This window comes from Acinonyx jubatus, chromosome A3 (assembly GCF_027475565.1).
Source record: "Acinonyx jubatus isolate Ajub_Pintada_27869175 chromosome A3, VMU_Ajub_asm_v1.0, whole genome shotgun sequence".
NCBI lineage: Eukaryota > Metazoa > Chordata > Mammalia > Carnivora > Felidae > Acinonyx > Acinonyx jubatus.
Genome location: NC_069388.1, coordinates 65,853,711 through 65,876,812, shown reverse-complemented (window position 1 = coordinate 65,876,812; position 23,102 = coordinate 65,853,711). Strand labels below are relative to the sequence as shown.

At 40.5% G+C, this 23,102-nt stretch overlaps 2 protein-coding genes across 5 annotated transcripts in view; one reads left to right on the top strand and one right to left on the bottom strand.

Annotated features, from left to right (window-relative positions):
• FBXO11 (F-box protein 11) overlaps positions 1–1,388 on the top strand; it is an 83,929-nt gene extending 82,541 nt beyond the window's left edge. For both annotated transcript variants that reach the window (XM_027072508.2, XM_053200566.1), the window contains exon 23: positions 65–1,388. In XM_027072508.2, coding sequence (XP_026928309.1) covers positions 65–194 — 130 coding nt within the window. In that variant the 3' untranslated portion in view covers positions 195–1,388. The remainder of the gene's footprint in view (positions 1–64) is intronic.
• MSH6 (mutS homolog 6) lies at positions 1,355–22,679 on the bottom strand. 3 transcript variants are annotated; one of them, XM_027072506.2, is made up of 10 exons: positions 22,318–22,677; positions 12,529–12,728; positions 10,095–10,264; positions 6,295–8,839; positions 4,226–4,494; positions 3,019–3,136; positions 2,549–2,638; positions 1,940–2,094; positions 1,632–1,831; positions 1,355–1,526 (listed from the first exon to the last, which is right to left on the bottom strand). In XM_027072506.2, exons 1-10 carry the CDS (start codon positions 22,569–22,571, stop codon positions 1,445–1,447), a joined length of 4,083 nt encoding a protein of 1,360 aa, XP_026928307.1. In that variant the 5' UTR covers positions 22,572–22,677; the 3' UTR covers positions 1,355–1,444. The 3 variants fall into 3 exon arrangements, with proteins under 3 accessions (XP_026928307.1, XP_053056539.1, XP_053056540.1); XM_053200564.1 differs by lacking the exon at positions 22,318–22,677 and adding an exon at positions 21,130–21,473; XM_053200565.1 differs by lacking the exon at positions 1,355–1,526 and having other exon boundaries at positions 1,654–1,818; positions 22,318–22,679.
• Between the last annotated feature and the right edge of the window lie 423 nt (positions 22,680–23,102).

Below are 23,102 nucleotides of genomic sequence, written 5' to 3'. Positions count from 1 at the left end.
TGCTCTATTACCCACTTATTTTCCCCCTCACTTTCCTAATTTTTGGGTTTTCATTTTGCTTTAGGTTTTTCTGTGACTGTGGTGCTGGAACACTGTCTAATCCTTGTACATTAGCTGGTGAGCCTACACATGATACAGATACACTATATGACTCTGCTCCACCTATAGAATCTAATACATTGCAGCACAACTGAATTCCTTCCCTAAAGAAAAAGTCCTGCCATTCTAACATCATAACTTAAAACATTTTTTTTGGAAGAAGATTTAAAATATTTGCCCATGCTACAGGAAGAGACTGTATTAAAAATGGATACACGAGGTCAGTTGACACTATGAAGCTCAAGCTACCAAAAAGAAAGTGGCAATATATTGACTCAGGATCTCAAAGCTGGGTGTTTTAGCATTACTGTGTAAAGACTTTTGAAGGGACAGAAGTGAAGAAATAAGCTGCAATTTTGTACAGATACCAACTTCTGAAAAAAAGCTGGTGTTTTTACAACTAGCATTGAATGCAGTCCAATTTGCAGTAGTACTCTTCAATAGACAAGCAGCTTTGTTGCTGCCTTTATGGACATGGGTACCAATTGCTTTTGTAATATGGTAAAAATGTGAGCTAGCACTTCTGCGTTTCTTTTGATTTTTTTTAACATGTATTCAGATTGAGAAATATGATTTTAATGCTTTAATCTCATGTAGTTTGTTTTTAATTTCAAGCAAATCTTCTTGTACTTGAATGTGCCCTGTTTTGTTAGCACACCTAGACTTGCTGTAACTGTACTCATGTCCCAGTATGTACGTTCTTTCTATGAAAGAGAAAACACTAATCTTAAATTATATCCAGCAATGTTTCTGGTATCCTTTAAGAAAAGTTAAGACTATTATTTCCTTCCCTTCCCTGTGCAGCATTCAAAAATCACCCCTAGAAAAAGTGAGTGTTTTAATGAGACTTCCTAGGAAGGGATGCACTGTAAAACAAAAGTATTCTTGTAACTCAGTTTTGTGAAAGGTAAAAACTACTATGTTTTAAAGTACACTTTAGAAAGTCTCTTCAAAACAGTCCTGTATTTGAACTCTGTTCATAGTTTTTTTTTGAACAGTTTAGACAAACTGCTGGAAATTAAAAACAATTTCCTGCATTAAGCTGAGACAAGTATATATACAGCCCTATACAGTTTCATAGCTCCCCCTCCCCCATTTATGTGTATTGGTGACAGTGGGTATAAACAGCCTGAAAGTGTATGCATGTACCATAACATCTAGACTTAATATATTGTGGAGTATTCAATAACCATTATGTAGAAGGTAGATAAGAATTAAAAGGGTTTAATTTCCTAGAAAGAAAATGGAAAAATGGTCATTTTTAAAAAATAAAGTTTATTAGATCATAATGTTGTCTGAATTTACCACCTTTGTCAAAAAGTCAACTCAGAGCTTCCAATGTAGTCTATAATTCCTTAATCAAAGTCAGCAACTTAGGGACAGCTTCAGCATCTATAGTCGACCTTTCACTAGCCAGGCAAACTTCCCTTAAAATTAAAAAAAAAAAAAAAAATTGAGTTCACATCAACCATCCCCCTTTATGGTTTTAATAAGGTTGGCTGCATGGCAAAATTATATCCAAGTATAATTACCGAAATAATCGCAGTGATTGGGTCATCTTCTCAAATTCTCTTGCTTTTCTATGTCCCTTTTGAATAATCTCCTCTGGAAGATTAGCAAGCTTTGCTGCATTAAAGCCATAGCTTTTAGGACAAGCTCCCTTAATGAATTTATATAGGAAGGTAATAGTCTCCTGGCTGGGATCCTCACATTCATTTTCTACCATGCATGCCTAAAAAAGAAAAATATTTTATTACGTTATATTCATGTGCTAGTAATGGAAGTACCTGACTTGATTCCCTCAAAAATCTAACCTTTTGCATAAGCAATTTACACATACCATGTGTCCCAGGCGCACTGCAACGTTTTGAGAATAATCTTCCACTAATGAATGGTAATGGGTAGAAAACAATGTACGACACTTTATGTTCTCAGCAAGTTCTTTAACAACTGCATTTGCTATTGCTGTTCCATCAAATGTTGCAGTACCTCTTCCTATGAAAGTAAAATATGCATAAATTACATATCTGCCTAATACCCAAAAGGATCTACCTTACAATAGAAAAAAAAAAAAAGAACAGTAACATCAATTAGTGCATCCAAATAATAGGCCCTGTGTTTAGCTAAATAGGTCTGGTCTCATTTAGCAGCCCTTGGAGTGGGGTGCATTTCTTTAAAGCATACTGTTCAGGTACCAGTCATCTTCAGAAATGTCCTATTGGTTTCTCCTTAAATATCCATATTTTGATAGATTAATTACCAAAGGCTTGAGATCTCTTAATACTGAGAACTTTTTCACATTATCTCTTCAATCTCTTATCTCCAACTATGGTCTATGGCGCAAAGGTGAGTGCATTCTTTTAGAGAACTGTCAACCATCTTCAAGAAAAGTAATTCTTTGTACTCAAGTTTTAAAAATAGCCTTCAAATGGAAATTGTAATGTCTTACCTAATTCATCCACAAGCACCAGAGAATGTGCTGTTGCGTGTGTAAGGATACTGGCAGTTTCACTCAGTTCAACAAAAAATGTACTTTCACCTAAAACACACACATATGTGAAGGAGAGCTTTAGAATCCTAAAACAGTACATTCATCTTTAAGGTTCATATTCTTTGAATCCATGAGCTACCCAGGTTAAATCTTTTTACACAGATTACACATGCAATTCTTAAAACAATAGAATGATTTCAAATGTCTGAAAGCATTCCAGAAGAAAAACATCAAATTTAAATGACTCATATGCACGCAGATATATTTATCTGATATATCTGAAGGCAGATATATTTATCATTTAAAACATGGAAATGAATTGTCAAATTCATCAGATGTCTGATATATCTGAAGGCAGATATGTTTATCACTTAAAACACAGAATGAATTGTCAAATAATAAAGCCTTAGGTGGAAAAGAAAACTCACCTGACATTATTCTGTCTGAGGCACCAAGTCTAGTAAATACTCTATCAATAGGTGTGAGCCTGCATACTTCAGCAGGTATGTAACAACCCGTCTGGGCCATTACAGCTAACAGGCCAGCCTGTAAATGGAGGAAAAGGTCATTTCTAATTGGCATTAAAAACATAGATACATAGACAGATACAGATCTATATATATATCCAGAAGACAGCAATGCCAAGCTAATAAACATTATCTTTCATAAGAACAATTATGGTAGCAGTCAGGCACTCCTAAAAGGCAAAGCGAAGCCTAGAGAAGGTAAAAGGCTTAGGGCCTAACTGGCTTGAAAACCTCAGCCTGTGAGGTCTGAACCCACTACATCAGTGATTTTTAACCCTGGCTAGCTACACAGTAGAATCACCTGGGAGCTCTTTAAAATTGCTGATGCCTAGAAGCAATTCCAGACCAAATCAATCTGGGAGGATGGAACCCTCCTGCACTTTGTCAAGCTCACCCCATTTTCATTTTTTAAGATCACCTGGAGAGCTTGACAGAAATACAAAAAAATCAAAACCGATCAATTAGAACCGTACTGTCCCTTGCTAGTTAGGAAATTTGATGACCATAAGTATAAGATTATACAGGAGAGCAGGGGGTCAGCAAACATTTTCAGTTCAAGGGCCCAATGTCTCAGTGATATTTTTTTTCCTTTTTATAACCCTTTAAAAAATATAAATCATGGTTTAGCTCAGTGGCTGGCCAACCCCTTATGTATTTATTGTCTTCCCTAAAAGCAGTTTCCAACAGTTATTCGAGGTCATAAATTTTATTTGCTTTCCTATCTGAACAAGTCGGTCATGGTTTTTTATAAGGATTCCCACAAATGAGTTGAATTAAAGGACAAACCTGCAACATTTTCTTTCATTATGAATACACCTACCTTCAGAGGAAATGAATCCAGTCAAGTCAAAGTTTATAAAGACATAACTTGAAATCTCCCTTGCTTTTTTATTTTTCTAGCCTTTTTAAATATAGGCTTCCTATACATCAGACAGACATTTGATGAAGTGAATACAATTCTGTTTTATAATACATTTTTCCTTTGTTTCCTAGTATTCTAGTGACTGAACTCTGTTATTCATGTGCTATTTGGAAAAGGGCCTAAATATGTAATATATTCCTAAAGCGTACAAGTAACTTTGTTGTAAAACCTTAAAGGTCAGTTTACCTGTCTCATGAGTGTCGACTTGCCCCCCATATTAGGTCCAGTAACAAGCACACAATAAGCTTTGCCACTTTCCTCCTCCTCTTCCTCACAGCCTATTAGAATGTCATTAGGAATAAAGTCATCTCCAAAAAAAGTCTTCGTAATGCAGGGATGACGTGATCCTCTAAGGTCCAAGAAGGGGGGTGTGTCTTCTTCTGGAAACAGAATTACTGGACGACACATAGGGCCATCACCCCCTCGACTGTAGTTAGCCAGGCACAGTAAGACATCTGTTAAGGTAAAAGTGAGGCTTGATTTTTGAGGTCTGATAAACACAAAGACCCAACTAATTAATATAAAAAGCCTGCTGGGGATTCTGTGTCTCCCTCTCTGTCCCTTCCTCAGCTCACACCCTACCTTGTGTCTCTCAAAAGAATAAACGTTTAAAAAAAATTGTTTTTAAACAAAACACTTTCTCAGTGGAGGGTGGTATGTTCTACTTGCTTTTTAGACATAGTGTTTTTTCTTTTCTTTAAAAGGCACTCCAGAATACATAAAATGCTTTGTTAATGCATTCAATAACCTAAAATCAGTCATCAGCCTAAATGTTTTAGGGGTCTTCTATTATAGCATTTGTAATGAAAAGAGAACTCTCATTTTTGGCCCCAAATCCCACTTCTCGCCCAATCTCAAGAAGACTTAGTCCCCTAACATCCAGACCAGAGGAATGCCAGGGGAAGCTAAGAGATACAACTGGGAAATGCTATACTGACCTATTTTACTTGATCTAATACTGGCGCTAACACTTCTTAGAAGCAGAATGTTTTCACAATAGGCACAATGATATAAAACAATCTTTTTTTTTTCTTAAGTTCTTTTAAATGTTTATTTTTGAGAGAGACAGACAGAGGACAAGTGGGGTAGGGGCAGAAAAACAGAGGAAGACAGTTTCTAAAGCAGGCTCCAGGCTCTGAGCCATCAGCAGAGCCTGACACAGTGATCAAACCCATGAACCTAAGCCGAAGTCGATACTTAACCAACTGAGCCACCCAGGTGCCCCTAATATAAAACAACCAAGAATAAATTCACAATTTTGAACACCTGTGCCGAGGGATTTTTTTTTTTTTTTTTTTAATTACCCACTGAACTATTCAAAGCTGTATTGGTTTAAGGAATAAATGTGGCACAGGGGCGCCTGGGTGGCTCAGTTGGTTGAGCATCCGGCTCTTGATTTTGGCTCAGGTCGTGATCCCAGGATCGTGGGATCCAGTCCCTGAACGTGATGGGGCCTGCTTGGGATTCTCTCTCTCCATTGCCCCTCTCTACTGCTAGCATGCACTCTCTCTGTAAAATTTAAAAATAAAAAATGTGGAACAAAAAGGATGCCAATTCTTGACAGCCGTGTTCAGGTCAAAATAGTTCTGTTACAGATTTGGTTACTGTGTTTTTAAACCACAGGGAAAAAACCTAAACTGAAACACCAAGGGCTCCAAATAAGTTGGCCATGAAATTTATAGAAAAAGAATATTAAGCTTTTGAAAAGGTTACCAAATTACAAATCTATAAATCAGGGGCTCTGAGAAATCAACTGCAGGAAAGAAAGTGTGATAATTTGGGCTAAAAGAAAAAAGATCAAAATCTTGAAATATGCATGTAAAGAAAAGAGATGCACTGAAAATACAGAAAGGATGCAAAAGTTAAAATTAAGAAGTAATGGGCCAAGATTTTTTAAGCTTCTATTTTTTGTTAGACTAAATTAAAACAGTATCAAATACTAAAAAACTCCACTGTAAAGGAAATTTGATCTAAAACACATTGCCTCATTAAAAGTACTAAAAATATTTTATCTTTTGTTCAATTATTCAAGACTGAGTAAGGCCAAAAAGTGAACTTAAATTGCTATGGACAAACTAGTCATTTTGTCTAGTGAGGAGGCAAGCATACACACATCAAGACATATATACCTTGTTATCTATGTTCAGAGATACACCTCAGTGGCAACTCTCCAATGGATGTAAATCTTAATGTACAACTAGGACATAACGCATCACTAACCAAAGCTTTAGGAATAAACTTGTTCAAAGTCTTACCCAATACTGCGATGCACTCAACAGCAGACTGCCAGTCCTTGTAATTTTTATCAAAGTTATAGAAGAGTCGCCGCATGCAGTCTTTCAATGATACGTCTCTCCGCTCTTCAGCGTTTATCAGATTAGCCAACTTCTTCTCAATAGTTTTGGTCCAGTATCGTTTACAGCCCTTCTTGGTGGATTTCAACTCATATTCTTCTGGCAAATTACGAGTGATGAAATTCTCTGGAATTTCCAACTGGTAACGGTTCCTGCCAATCCCCCAGTAGACAATGGTCCTACAGCCAATTCGACTGCGCTGTTTCTCCAAGTATTCCAGGAGGCTCTGTTCATTTTCTCTTATGTCAGCAAGAGCTTGGTCATAATCAGGGTCAAATCCTGCTTTGGGAGTAATTAGTCCAGTCCTTCGAGCCTTTTCATGGTCAAAGGCTGTATCCCATCGGTTCAGTTCTATAGTCAAATCAGGAAAACGGCCCTCAGGATTTTTTGTCTGCAAAGTAATGACTTGCTTAAGGATTTTAGACTTAAAGTTGTCAGCAACTTCTTCCATAATCTCTATAATTTTACATATTACTTTGAATCCTTCTAGAGCAGAAAGAAAATCAATAATCTTTTTTTTGCTGTATGTAGTTTCTTCATACATTATAGCCCTGCTATCTGGGTGGTTCTGGCTCTTCAGGGGAGACCCAACATTATGAATTTTACTCAGCAGCCTCTCAAGGTCTGGAATCTTCTTTAGAAGGTCTGCAACATCAGAGATTTTGTCAGGCACAGCCATGAGGTCTTCTATAGCATCTAAGCGATCATTGATAGCATAAGGGCTACAGAGTGGGGCACAAAGCCACTGCTTTAGGAGCCGCTTACCAAAGGGAGTATGGCAAGTATCAATCTTTTCTAGCAGGGTCCCTTCAGTAGAACCATTTGTTCCATTCAGGAAAATCTCCAAGTTGCTTAATGTCACAGCATCTAGCACCATCCGTTGATTGGCTTTTGCAAAAACAGCACCAGGTCTTGTAGCACTAACCCTGTCAGAATCCAAGGGAATGTATTCTTCAAAATTAGCCATTGATAAAAGCTCTTGATCAATAAGGCATTTTTTGAGGTAGAAGACACAACCACCTAGAGCAGAGAGGGCCAATTCACTCTTCTCTCCTGGTGTTAACCCAAGAGAATCAGACTCTGAGGTCATACCTTTAAGCACCTGGGGTAACATCACCCCACTGTCCTCATTTAACTTTTCCTTAAAATATGCTTCTTCAAGGAGAGTTCTCAAAGTTTTGGCTGCATCCCAAAACTGGGAGCCTGGTATCAGACCTTCCTGAAGAGAGGAGGATAATGAACCCTTCAGAATCATCTTAGTTTCTGTTGAGAGATTTCCTTTCTCAAACAAGACTTGTACTGGAGGGTAGTGTGCCACTAGAGTCCTAAATCTAGAACAGTGGCGATCATCTGGAAACTGACCTATGAAAAACTTTCCCAGTGAGGTATCAACAAAGCATACTCCATACACTCGAGTGTGGCCAGAGGAATCCTCCTCTTTTTCTTTGAGGCTAAGAAGATACTTACTGTAGTTCTCAGAGGGGTCACCTTCCAGTACACTGTAGGTCTGTGTACCCTTGGTAATGACTCTACAGATCTCCCTCCTCACCACTCTGTCATACTTAGATATATGTGCCATCTTCCGGCATCGTGCCTCCATCATTTCCGGGGTCTCAGTCTGTTCCACTCGTGCTACTTTATAGCCCTTCTGAACCAGAGAATCAGAGTATCGGCCAAATGCAATTTCAGGGAAACCAGAATGAGCCCAGTTGCCTTTCATGAATACCAGCCCAAGTTCATTGACTCCAATAAGAGCATCCATGTGGTACAACTCATAAAACTTCCCCACCTTATAAAAAATAACAAGATCAAAGTTCTGAGACTTAATCTGCCACCACTTCCTCATCCCAGGAGTACAGGAATTAAGGAAATCCTCAGGCACATAGAGTGTGGATGCATCAAAATCGGGGTGATCAGGTCGCCTCCTGTGGAGATCTCGTCTCTTTTCCTCCTTAAGCCACTCTAAAGTTTCATGATACCAGAAAGTGGGGCGACTACTATCCTCACATCCTCCACCAGTGTGGGCTTGAGATTCAGAATTCTGAGGGGCAGAGAAAGCACTCAGAGTGCTCTTGGTTTCTGATGAAATGCCAGTTGATCGTTTGGTGGCCAAGGGCATTTCCTTCCTTGAACTTTTCCTTTTGAGAGCGCCATTTCCAGACACCATTTTCTTCCGTTTTGAAGCAACTTTGACAGGGCTGTCCAAGCCTTCACTGTCACTGTCCCCCACTCCACTGCTTATTTCATCACTGCTTCCTTCCTCCTTAGCATCTGGCTTGAATTCCACATCAGAGCCACCAACATCACTCTCAGAGTCTGATATGACCCTTCGTTTTTTTATCTGGCGGCTACTTCGCCTAGATCCTTGCACCTTAGGTGGCACTTCTTCTTCACTTTCAATTTCCTTATCTTCTTCACTCTTATCTGATGAGTAAGTTGCACCTACCTGGCAGGCAAGGAAAGAGTTTTTTAAATACAAAACAATCTGGAAAACTACAGTACTACTGTGAAGTATTTCTCAATACTTCCTATGTCAAGAGAAGAACCCATCTCCAAAAATGAGAAACTATTTTTTTCCTCAAAGAATATCAGTTTCAATAGTATCACATTACAGGATTAAGTGATTCTATCATGACAGTTCTATCTTCTATAATAGTGATGCAGCCCATTAGCATGACCGTACATCACAAATGCCCGTAAAGTGATGCCCCCAGGAACAGTCGGCTGTGGAAATAAACAACTTTAAATAACTCCATTATCTTTCTTCCAGGGTCACCTCTCCTCTTACAGATGGACATATTATGAAATTTGCCACTTTATAAATTCTTAAGTGTTAAGAAAGCAGTAAGCAATCTCTACTGGTTCTAGTCCTTGCCCTTCCACAAACCAGCTGTATCTTCTTGGGCACGGCACATTCACTTATCGTGGATCTCCCACATACGTGAAGTCACAGGAGGCTAAATGATTTCTGTATTACCATCCAGTTCTAAACCTTTGATGAATGTTATGATCCCTGCTCTCAACCTCAAACATAAGATTAAAAACACTTTTCCTCTCATTTCTCTTAAAATACCCATTAGATTAACTTGTTTATTCCCTATCTGTAATAGAATAAAACATAGAATCTCTTCAGCACACCGCTCACTAATTTCTTAAATTAGAGAATGACCATGTTTATTTTAAATGAACCAATTATTTCTTCCTTAACAGAATTTAATTCAGTCAAATAGTGACCACTAACATTTGAAACCCAGGTTGTATGTCAAGGTTATTTAACCTTTATTCTCATCCATACAAAATACAACAACAACAAAAAGGAATGAACACATAAAACCAGGCAATTAATTACCAGGGCTTGACCACACCCTCCTATAGAGGCTTACTACCAGATACCATGACCAATTTTGTCACCATGTCCTTACTGTCCTGAGCTCATTACTTGTTACCAAAAATGGTTCTACCTCTTACATGATGTGTCCTCCACCAGGCTTGAAGCTGTAAAACTTAAGCAAAATGACTGCTGAGATTCTAATCTAATTTAACCTACAGTCCTGAGGAAATACAGACGTATGTGTACAAATATTAAAGTGTATATATATGCAAACAACATATAAATAAGAGAACATCACTTTGCACATCCACCTCCTCCTTCCATCACTCTCCCAACAGAAGTAACAACTGACTGTTTAACAATGTCCCACCTCCATCTCTTCTTCTTCCTCTGGTTCTGAGGGCTCATCACACACTGCCAATTCAAGCCTCTCGATCTTGTCTTTATTCAAGGCTTCATCTGCACGTTGCATTGCTCTGAGTATTTCAGGCTTTGAACTATAAAAATGACCTCCTTTTTGTGCTTCTTTCGATTTTGAACCTAAAAAATTTACATTTAGATTTAATTTATATGTCTTAAGCAAATCTTATTCTTATAAATAGGACCTGTTGGTGGGGTAGTGGACTCAACCTACAACACCTGTCCTAATGAACAAGAATGATGAGAATCTAGTTTTTAATTTAATGACCCATTACTTCTGATTGATAATAGACCAGGAAAGCCTACAAGGAAGGAATTCTCAGGGAAAAAAATTACCAGTGAAACTTAAATTACCTATTTTACCTCCTTGAAGTTGCCTTAACTGTTGGGTCATCCAGGACCACTTCATCTCTCTTCTAATTTCTTGGGAAGTGGCCCTAAATAGATAAAGCCCACCTCCTCTTCAGGTGAGGCATGACATGTAAAAGGTGTTTGTGTTGAGACCCTTTTTTTATTACTTCAGGAAGGCCAAAACTACACCGTCAAATGGAGTTATGATACTAAGTTTATCCCTAAGTTAGATAGGATATATTAAAAACAAACCAAAAAACAAAACAAAACAAAAAATCCTCTACTGGTAAGGATACTAATATTTTGGAAGGGTACCCCAGTTCAGACTTTGAATGTTTTTTGTTTTAAAGTTAAACTGTCTTGTTTTCAAGCAAAACTCTTTCTTTACTCCTTGCATTTAAAGAGCTGTAATTTTAAATGACACTATCCACTGAGCAAAAGCTTAGATGCAGAAGATCACAAATCTAATGGCACAAACTAGGAATGTCTGTTTTCTTCTAACCAAATATAATTAGAAAACAAACCTGCATTTGTCTACATTTGAAAGCTCCAAACATGGCGTTATTTCCTTCTTTCTACTGAATACTAAAACTAATAGTACATGCTAAAGTGTCATGGAATTTGCAACTTAAATAAAGGTACAATTTTTCATTTTTCTATAGAGTTGCACCAACACTACGAAGTTAGGATAATCAAAATCCATTGGAGGGTGGCTCCTAACTTCCTCCAGTGCCTTGTTTGCAGCTGCACTCACCCCCCAGCTATCTAATGACATCATTCCCCGAAAAACCCTGATGCAAACTACTTTACAATCCTAAGACCAAAAAAAAAAAAGAAAAGAAAATTAAAAACCTACTTTTCCTCATCCACGCTATTGCAATGATTTAGAAATTTAAAGGGTCAAATGCAGTATGCAGAGGGTGCCTTTACAAAATAATGACAACGTAAATGCAAAATTTTTTGGTATTTTTAAAGTCATACTGCCAAAGCTTTGTTTAGAATCTCCAAATCAGTCCTAGGAAAAGATCTTATTTGTCATCTAGTTCAACTCTCTCACTTTATATATGAGTGAATAGTATCTGAGTTGCTTTGTTGGCCAAGATTATACAGCAAATTAGTGCAGGAGACCGCACCAAATTTCCAGATTCTCTTTCTGTCCTGCAGGTCAGATTTCTGTGCAGGCTGAACTTTCTTCAGTATGCTCTCCTTGCCCTGCAGGATGAGTGGTGCTAGGACCAAAAGGCATGATTCCCAGAGATTCCTGGGAAACTGACCCTTATTCTGACTCCAAAACACTTCAGTTCAACAACATCCTAGCCTGGAGAGTCTGGGGATAATAGATAAGGACTTATTCATCATCAAGTGTATGTACAAGCACTGAATCCTGAGAACATCATGTGCATGCACTATATAATTCAAGAAACTGAGAAGGTGCACCTGGCCCAAGTGAGGCCCCACAGGCGGGACTGCTGATGTCTAGGACCATAAAAAAGCTGGGCCTGGAAAAAGAAAGTTATGGTTCCAGAAATCTGATGTAAAACTCACCTCAGACGTAATCATAGGTGAGGATTTTGAAGGCCAGGTAAGCATGCATCTCCATCTGTCCTAGAGAATGACACTGATTTATATGCTACATATCCTGACTGCACTGCCTTTCTCTTGGACCCTTGAAGATGAGGACACTGTCAATTTACCTTTTTCATATCTGAATTTGGTATTTTGGTCCAAATGAGATCTAATCATGAAAACATTTTTCCTTTAAAGGCATGATATTGCCATAAGTCAACTAAAAAGACAGAAAAATTCCACTCCATGCAACAAACCTGCTGAAGACCAGCTACAGCATCTTATATTTTCCCCATCTATCTTATCCTTTTCCCATGCTGGAAGCATTTCCTGCCACTCCTGAAATTGTGTATTTTTACACTTAATTTCACTGTATAGGAGACAGAGACACTTGTGCTCACGTGCATGCGTGCCTGCTCTCTTGCACACTCACTCTCACAAACATTCTGCAGAGTGGACTCCCTTACCTGTATATGGCTTTAATAGCCTTCTGCTAACCCAGCCCCTTGTTGGGCTGTCATCAAAAAACTGTACATGAACTCGGATAGACTTCCCTTTCTCGCGGATGAATGTTCCATCAAAAGGGTGGTTATAAACCAGGCAAGGCCACCAGGGGTAACCCTCCATCTTGGCCCAAACCAAATCACCTGGTGAGAAGTCACAAGAACTGTTGCCAAAAGGAAATATATAACTTGGTTAATATTTGGTTAAGTTGCATTCAAGGCAATTACCTACAAATAAAAGCAATTCCAAGGAAGGTATCATTAACACTCCTATGAATTCTGGCGTTAATATTCAAGCATAAAAATCCTAGAATTAATGATTTTTAAAAACCAGATGTTCAAGTCATTTTAAAAACATAAGCAAATATCACAATGCTTATTATTTAACTATTAAGACAAACACAAATATAATGAATTCTGGTATTAAGGTGAGAAACTACTTCTCAGAATCATTCACAGTTTAAAAACTATAGCAGAATTCTGGTAGAATAACAATGTTAACAACAAGACTCATTGTACATGCTCTCCAAGTTATAATGCATCACATCAATGCCTGCATACCACAATATAGTATATACCAGGAACAGGACCTGACCCACAGTATTAATAAAATACCAAGCATACTATGTAATTTGCTAATGATATTAAATATTACCTCATTAGACTTTGCTTGGAATCAGTCTCCAGTCAAGCTCCTATGTATTCCACACATTCCAAAAGCTACCTAGCACACTACTATCCTTCACTCCTAAAAATCTAGTTTTATGGAAAATGTCAGTAAAGTGCCTAACATCCCTGAAGTATTGAGTACATATGCCTTTAGACTCGAAAACAGAAATTCAATCTTAACAAAATGATTTGGTCCTGAAGGTTTCCTGAGAAAGGGAAAGGAGGAGAGGGTAGGGAGAGAAAAATCTAGCTTAAAAGACTACAGCAGATGTACACCTGAAACTAACATAACACTGTATGTTAACTAATTAAAATATAAAAATAAAAATTAAAAGACTACAGCACAGTCCCTCAGTGATGAGGAAGCCACAACAGCTGATAAATTCTGCTCAAGTACTATATACCAAGATTTTCTAAACTTGCTTAAAGATTTCACTGAATAACTGCAAAAGTAAAATAAGTATGACAAACAGGGAACATTTTAGAGTAGCTTCCATTAGTCACCTGGGGCCACTGTATTCAGACCCAATAACGAAATTATTCCTTTTTTTCAAAAATGTGGATATGGAAACCCCTAGGCTAGACAATTAGAAGAGAAAAACAACAGCATGATTCAGCTGGGACTTTTCTCAAGGGCCTTTACAGTATGTGCATTCTTAAATCTAGAGCAACCTACACAAGCAAAGATCTATAAATATTGCCATCAAGCTCACCACATAGGTCATCTTTAGCAGGAAGCTGTGACTGTACAATTTCAAACAAACTTCTATTAAGTGCCTCCGGGCTACTAACATCCATTAACAGGAGACAAAGACCCTTACAGCTGTGCAGAATGGTTTGTTTACAAGCCTCCCTACTGTCAAGCAGTCTTTCCCTTGACTCCAGCCAGGTAGCCACTAACCACACAGCCTTTGTACCAAAGTACCTGGGACTACCCTAAAGCTGGACTTTTATTTCTGCTGCTAAAGGAAGGAAACATCTTTTGTCTTTGTAAAGACACTAACAGTTGTGAGTCTGAACCGTGGCAATAATTTTTACAAGATTAGCCAAAGAGCAAATACATGTTATTTCAATGAACATGTCTCCCCTCATGAAGCGTATTTCTGTATAGTCTTGAGACATCAGGCTTCAAATTGTGTTATCCAAGCAGATTTTTCTGAAAGGGGGACCAGTCGGGATACCTACCTGTCAAGCCTGGCTGCCCTTCTCAAAGACACTTAAATCCCTTAAAAGATGGAGACTCAGGTAAGGTTTTGGTGTGTTTGTAGCTAAGCCTAAACCCCATCATTGGCTAGTTTGAGGCAGTTCCTCCCCAAGTACTGAAGTTATTCAGTATACGTAGATGAGCCCTGAGCCTGACCATTATGGAGCGAGGTTTACAAAGTGTTCTTGGTTTGGAGTGCCTGGCTGGCTGTCAGTGGAACATGAAACTCTTGACCTCAAGGTTGTGAGTTCGAGCACCACATTGGGTATGGAGATTACTTAAAAAATAAAATCTTAAAAAAAAAAAAAGCGTTCTTGATTTGTGAAATTAAAGACAACTATTCTTCTTGCCTGTGTGTACAGAGTTATGCAGGATAAGGACTAAGGGCTGAACTGGACACCAGCTGTTTCATTACATCTGTATCTTATAAAAGTTACAAATTCTCGGGGCGCCTGGGTGGCTCAGTTGGTTAGGCAACTGACTTCGGCTCAGGTCATGATCTCACAGTTTGTGAGTTCGAGCCCCACGTCAGGCTCTGTGCTGACAGCTCAGAGGCTGGAGCCTACTTCAGATTCTGTGTCTCCCCCTCTCTCTACCCTGCTCACGTTCTGTCTCTCTCAATAATAAATAAATGTTAAAAAAAAAATTTATAAAAGTTACAAATTGTCAAGAATGGAGTTAGTGCATAACAGACTGACAAGAATGCACATCTTGGTAATACATTTTTTTAAGTTTATTTATTTTGTGACAGCACAAGCGGGGGGGGGGGGGAGGGCAAAGGGGGGGAGAGGGAGAGGGAGAGGGAGAGGGAGAGGGAGAGGGAGAGGGAGAGGGAGAGAATCCAGAGCAGGCTCCACGCTGTTAGCACAGAGCCCAACGTGGGGCTCCATCCCACAAACCATGAGATCATGACCTGAGCCTAAATCAAGAGTTGGACACTTAACCAACTGAGCCACCCAAGGTGCCCCATCTTGGTAGTACATTTGAAGTTCAAGGGAACAGGATGCCTCAAATCAGTGGAATTCTGTTTTGCCTGGTATAAGGCAACAGAGCACTTGCAGGAATCTGTTTTCTTATGGGATCCCAGAAAAACTGTCATGACTAGATCAAAATTCTTGAGCCAAAAATGACATGGCCACACCTGCCTCCTGAAAATTCCTTTCTATCCTCGAGTAACTCAAGTTTGAGACCCAAAGACATGAAAAAAAATTTTAGTTTTATACCTAAACTTAAGATGTAATAAAATATTACTGTTTTAACATGAATAAGTTCATTAGTTTTATCCCAAAGGAAATAACTTGAGCTAAGTAAGACTCAAGTTATTAACTGCCATTTATACAAATGTAGTGCAAATTGTAAAACAAACTGTACAGTGGTATTCAAAGGTCTCAAAAATAATTAGAAAAGATAAATTTCCAAAGCAACCAATTTAAAAATTCAATGTCTTGGGTACCTGGGTGGCTCAGTCAGTTAAGCATCCAACTCTTGATTTTGGCTCAGGTCATGATCTCACAGTTCGTAAGATTGAGCCCCATGTCAGGCTCTGTACTGATAGCAAGGAGCCTGCCTGGGATTCTCTCTCCCTCTGCCCCTCTCCTGCTCATCCACACTCTCTCAAAATAAATAAATTAACTTAAAAATTGTTAATATCTTTAAGTTTATCTTGAAAGGCAGACAGCCATACTTACTTACTGGAGGAAAAAAAGCGTAAAAAGCTAGTTTTGAAATAAATTCCTTATTTGTAAAGTTAAAATTAACTGTTCAAATTGTTTTTCAACATCACCATACCCTAAATATAACCTTATACTTAAAGAATCTTACACACAATCTAACTTTTCTGCTGTTAGGAATTGGCAGTAAACTATAAAATGCTAAGGCTAAAATGTTTAGTAATATGCACTGTTCCTCTACTAATGCTAAAAATGACATTTTAAAAACTCCAGCCCAGGAAACAGTGGTTTCCAGCCAAAAAGAGAATTAAGTGGGTAATAAAATACACTGTTGTATACTGTGTAATAAAACTAGGTATTTTAAACATTTCAATTAAAAATTTTCTTCACTTAATGCTAACAGAGTTCTTATTAAATCTATTAATTTTGTGGGTACACTCCAATTGTTTAAAGGTAATTTTAAAAATTTAATCTCAAAATAAGTAAATAAAAAATTTCTAGCAGTTGTGTAGTTTCCAAAGAATACCAAAATAAAAGGTATATTTTAATCCATGCAAATATTCAGGTTTTCCTACCAACACTAAATCCTGTCTTTTAAAATATGGAAATATAGGGGTGCCTGGGTGGCTCAGTCAGCTAAGCATCCGACTTCGGCTCAGGTCACGATCTCACAGTTTGTGAGTTCGAGTCCCACGCCATCACTAAGAGCCTGCTTCAGATTCTGTATCTCCCTCTCTCTCTCTGCCCCTCCCCCACTTGTGCTGTCTCTGTCTTTCAAAAATAAATAAATGTAAAAAAAAAATGTGGAGGGGGGGCTCCTGGGTGGCTCAGTCGGTAAGCGTCTGACTTCAGCTCAGATCATGATCTCACAGTTCTTGAGTTCAGGCCCCATGTCGGGCTCTGTGCTGACAGCTCAGAGCCTGGAGCCTGCTTCAGATTCTGTGTCTCCCTCTCTCTGCTCCAGCCCCACTCACACTCTGTCTCTTTCTCAAACATTAAAAACAATTTTTTTCTTAAGTTTTTTAAATATGGAAATGTAATGCAATCTTGAAATATGCTATAATTTGAATACCTGCCAGTTTTTCATACACTGGTTTTTATAGAAGCCTGATAACCCTATGAAAATCACATCCACCTATTTCACTGGCTCTACTTAAAACTTTGCCCAACAGTCATGTATTAACTGCATTTTAATATTTGGCTATGTTTTCTGACAATCTTAACATTTTTCCCTTTTCATATAACTGTATTAACAAGAATCTTTAGCCCTATGCAAATCAAATTTGAAAATATCTGGGCCAAAAAGTCACCTCACATCTAAATATTTTATTACAGGGGAACCTGAGTGGCTCAGTCGTCGGCTCAGGTCATGATCTCAGTCTGTGAGTTCGAGCCCCGCGTTGGGCTCTGTGCTGACAGCTCAGAGCCTGAAGCCTGTTTCAGATTCTGTGTCTCCCTCTCTCTCTGACCCTCCCCTGTTCATGCTCTCTCTCTCAAAAATAAATAAATGTTAAAAAAAATTTTAAACATTTTATTACAATGTAAAATACATTGGCTCTTCCTAAAGCCCAAGCTGAAATGCCAAAATATACTGGAATGATATCTTACAATATACTTATAAATAAGATCTAAATAGGGTGCATGGGTGGCTCAGTCGGTTGAGCTTCCGATTTCAGCTTAGGTCATGATCTCACAACTCATTAGTTCAAGCGCACCTGAGCTCTGTCTGTGCTGACAGCTCAGAGCCTGGAGCCTGCTTTACATTGTGTCTCCCTTTCTCTCTGCCCCTCCCCTGCTTGTGCTCTATCAAAAATAAACATTAAAAAAATTTTCTAATCCAATTATGACTTTATATGTTTTTAAAGTGTTAATATAAATGTTTTTAAATCTATTTAAGTAATCTCTACATCCAACATGGGACTCAAACTCACAACCCCAAGATCATGAGCTGCAGGCTCTTTCCACTAAGCCACCCAGGCACCCCAAAAATGTTAATATATCTTAAGTGTTTAATATTCTTGAGATTCTAAAGATAGTGTTAAAAAGAAAAAAAAAGGAAAAACCAGATAGCTCAGAAAAATAAATGTAAAAGCCTTCATACAACTAGGGTGCCAAGCTGTCTCAGTCTGTACAGCATGCAATTCTTGACCTCAGGGTCAGGAGTTGGAGCCCCATTTTGGGCATAGAGCTAATTATTAAAAAACAAAAAACAAAACTCATACAACTAAAACTGAGAAATGACTTAGTAAAGCTAAATATATATTGAACAGATCTTTAAAACTATGCTTTAAAAAAAAAATCACGTTTTTGCTTTCCTTTTGGTCCATAATTTTGTTGTCAATTACTGATTGTGCCCCCAAATTTATAATCAACTTTTTGAGCTATCTACTTAAAAAAAAATTCAGTAGGTACCAAAGCACTGCTAGAATCTGCTTCTATAAACAATATAAGATGTCAAACAAATATATGTGCATATAACACAAAAGCACTTTCAGACCAACTTCAGAAATCAGCTACCAGTGTTTGCACCTAACTCTCAGGGTGGACCATTAGAGCAGACTTCCTCTACCCTCAAATAACTAAATGCAGTACTGAGAAAAGAGAAGTAATCAGAGCAACTAATTCCAAGGCCCCTACAAGACCTACCCCACCAGTACACCTCTGCCCATATATACCTTTTCTTTCTCCTTCAGCTTGGGTTAACTGTTACCCATCACTTACGCACTAAGGATCTAAGGTGACCATATAAACTGTCATCCAAACTGGTGTCTACTATTTTCTAAACAGGATCAGAAAAGAAACCTAAAGGAAGTTTAAAAAAAACAAAAACAGGTTCTTTGTGGAGCAGCTTAAATCCATGCCTTAGAGCAGGGAGGGAGAAGGGTCATCAGAATGAATGTTTTCAAAAGTCCTGAGGTAATGTTAAAAAGTTGTAAAAGTCAGCTCACAAGAGGCTCCCACAGACCAAATTATGACAAGCTGAGCATCTTTAAATAGCCGTTTTAATTATATCAATTAAAACAAGTTAGGTCTGTGAAACTGAGTCCACAGGATACTTTTTAAAAGGGCTAGAATTCTTTCTCTTACAATAAGTAATATTATATTGATGTCATATTAGTTGGAAAAGTATACCGCTATCTACAAATACATTTAACTATGAAAATTCTTAGGAAAGGACTTACAACTAGTACAGACAAGGGTGCTTAAAGAAGATTTGCCAGGTCTGACCACTCCTCTGAATGCGGATGGGGCATACACTTCAAAGAGAGACAATTATCACTGAAATAAGATTGTAAAAAATAAACCAGCCAAGATTTGTAATAATAATTTTTAAAAGCCAGATTTAAAGCGCTCAAATTTTAAAAAGCCATATGTATTACAGCTCTCTCAATTATCTTAGTCAAAAATAAAGAAAAAGGGGGTTCATGACTGAACCCCTACACACCTCTCAAAGGCTCACTTCTCCTTTCCTTCAATCCACAATTTGCTAGACCTTCTTCCTGAACCAGCTTCCTAACACCCCCTTATTCCCACTATAGCCTAACTCCTGTCTGTCTGCTGGGTTTCACCCCGGAGAGATGAAAGCCTACCCTGTCATATATACTCTCTTCCCCTCACCAAAGCTCACAGAGCTCATACACTCTGCTCCTACTCTAAGAATTACTCTTTTGCTTGTTCTATATAAGGTTGTATCCTGGACCCATAATGCCTAATACTGTGCCTGGCAGGGCAGGTACATGGGCATTTGTTGAATGAAGGTCAAATCTATATACTGGAGTCTCTTTAGAAGCTTAGTATCAAATGCTGATCTTTCTTGAATACTCTGGGAACAGTCCCTTTAGCAGGTGGTCAAGTGTAAACAATGTCATGTTTTTACAAGTCTCCTGAATTCAGACCTCAAAAAAAAAAAAAAAAGGAGCATGTACTTTTCAATACATAAAACACAAACCACACAATAAATGCGTCCTTTTAGCATGGATGCAAGAATAGTCAACTCCTGTTCAAATAAACATTATAACACATCTTGCATTTCTTACAATGAATGATGAAAAATTTTATGAAAAACAATGTTATGGAAGATACACATGTTAGGGGAGGAAAAATGTTTTTCCTCTAGCCTTCTGAGTTCTTGGCTAAGACCCACAGTAATAAAAGATTAACGAAAGAAAACCAAACTGAGGTTTATTAACATGTACACCTCCTGCATACATTGGAGATACTGAGGGAAACAGTTAACTCCCAGAGATAGCTCCAAGTTACCACCTTAAATACCATCTGCAGCTAAAGACAAAAGAAAGATGGAGGAGGGGTGGGGAGAGGGACAGGTACCGAAGGGTACCAGGGAAAGAACACCCAACAAGGGTTGATTGTTATGCAGATTTAAGTCAGAACCATCTCCATTAGAAACGTTTTATCCACTTTTAGTTATCTTTCCTCTTCCTGGTTCAAAGCAGGAGACATCTTTACAAATGGAGGTTTCCCTTATAAATGTAAATTGATGAGTAAAGTACCCTTTTCAAGAACTGCTCTAGTGTCTAATGTTTCTCAAAAAGAAAGCTCAAGGGGCGCCAGGGTGGCTCATCAGTTGGGCTCTTGACTTCGGCTCAGGTCGTGATCGGGCTCAGCGCAGCTTAGGACTGACTCCCGCTGCCCCTTCCCCGCTCGAACACTCTCTCTTTCTCTCAATATAAATAAACTTAAAAAGAAAAAAGAACTTTGACAATAAATTTCATATATTGAAAAAAAAAAAAAAGAGCCCCAAATAATCTCTAAGCCAGAGGCATACCCTACTACTCTTCACACAACTACATAAACTCACTGCCTGAAAGGGTCGCTTAAAGGAAGGTAACGCTATAATTACACTTAGACTTCACAATCTGTAGGACACCTAAAACTAAAGACATTTGGATTACTCAGAACCACTAACACTTCAATCTTGAATGAGTTGGTTTTTTTTTTCTTAAACTCTATTTCTTCATCCTTTCAAACGGCTAGCATTACATTTTGTGCCTAATACAATACCTGGGATACAGCAAATACGAGCTTTTCAAAATGTCGCCGCTTCTCCGACAAAAGGCCAACCAAGCCGTGGAACAGCACCGAACTGCTCGGAGAGCTAGGACACCTCCCGGCCGGATTCCCCACAATCGTGGCGGTATATCCCTGTCCAGGGCCAGCTCAAGGCCTTTCCAATCTCACTCTCAACTGCGAAAAAATTACAGTGCCCCCTCCTCCCATGGAATCGTCAACAAAAGAGACACTGTATAACATCTTTTTCAACTCCACACGACACTTCCACGTGTGTCAAAATTAACACGGCTTCTAAATTCTTCATTTGTTGGTGCTTGTTCGGCCTACCTATGGGATGACCCAGCCGGATCCCAGCACTTTCTGCTCCCCGCCCCCACCTGCCCCGCCCCACCCCGCCCTGCAATTCTCCTTCCGACCAATCGGACCCCTCGGTCTGCGACGTGATACACCCCCGACGCACACAGCTCGTGGCCCACCCCCACTCCCACCTCCCCAACAGCCCACACAAGCAGGCCGAGGGCCCATCGCCCCCACAGTCTAGGCGTCCAAGGCTCAAATCAAGCATCAAAGTGTGTTCCCCGAACGTCTAATGGCCCCCAGTTCACTATCCCAGCTCTGAAGGAGGAACCTCCTCCTCGAATCCCAGTCACTGCCGCGCCCCCACAGCCTCTGGGCTGCAAGCGTTCATCCTCCCCGCAGACATTCCTCTTTCCCGCCACCCCTCCCCCGCCGCAGGCAAACACCACCCCCTCCCCCGCCCTGGGTGCGCACCCCGCAAGGAGCGTGCAAAGCTCCCTTCTCTTCCCGCCCCACCCCCAACGCTCCCATTTCCCCTTTCTTCTCGCTACCCCAACCAGTTTGCACTCCATCTCTACCGCGGCCTCCCACCTGGCGGAACGCATCTCTTCCTCCGAAGTCTGCACGTCTCCTCCCCCCCACCCTTTCTTCCTGCAGCCAATTTCCTGCTGCCCTGTTTACAATCTACGCCCCCTAACGCCAAGGCTACGAACTCAACCCCTGCACTGTTTCAAGCCAAGTATACAGCCCCACCTCCTCCGAGCCCAAGGCCTGGCTACGCACCCCGCAATCCTCCAAAGCAAGCCTCCCTTCCCCAGGCTCCCTGCGCCCCGCCGCTGTGCCCCCGCCCTCGGCACCCCCCCCCCCCACACACCGCGCTACCTGGGGGGGACAGCGTGCGCGGCCGACTTCCGCAGCCCTCCATTGATGTTCCTCGCCTCGGGTGGCGACGCAGAGCCCGCTAGGGGCCCAGGCTCGGCCTCGCTCCAGGCCGCATCCCCGCCGGGAGAAGCGGAGGCCCGGGTAGCAGCGGCGGCACCACCGCCTTCACCTGAGGCCCTGACCGAGGCCTTGTTAGCATTATTCAGCGCTGGAGACTTGGGGAAGAAGCTGTACAGCGTGCTCTGTCGCGACATAGCGACGGCCGACAAGGCCCAACCGCTCAGTCGGACCCAGCGCCTAGAAGCTCGGAATTAACCGCGCGGCGACTGCTGGCGGGAAATCTGGGGGGAGGTGCGCTGCGCAGGAGGAACACTGGCCCCAGCGGCCAATCGACAGGCGCTGGGGCGGGCGCAAGAGGCGTAGCGGCCCGTGCGCGACCTGCCCCGCCCCCTCGGGGCGCCAGGCGACGTGAGGAGGGGAGGGGCTGGCAGGCCGCGCAGGGCCCCCGCACCCCAGGGCAAGAATGGCAACAGGCCTGCTGCGCTCCCTCCGTGGCTGGTCGAGGCAGGAACGCTCGGGCCGGTAGCCGGCGGCAGCCTCGGAGCCGCCGCTTCGGAAAAGCCAGCCCTCTGTGGAAGGGCGGTGGCGGGACCGTGAGCTGGGGAAGAGCACGCACCGCGTGGGCATTAGTGGCCGGGGTGCAGAGGGCTAACCCAAGGGCCGGGGAAAGCGGCCCTTGCGGAGAAACACCTTCCCGCGCCTGCCTGAAAAATTCCGTGGTTAGA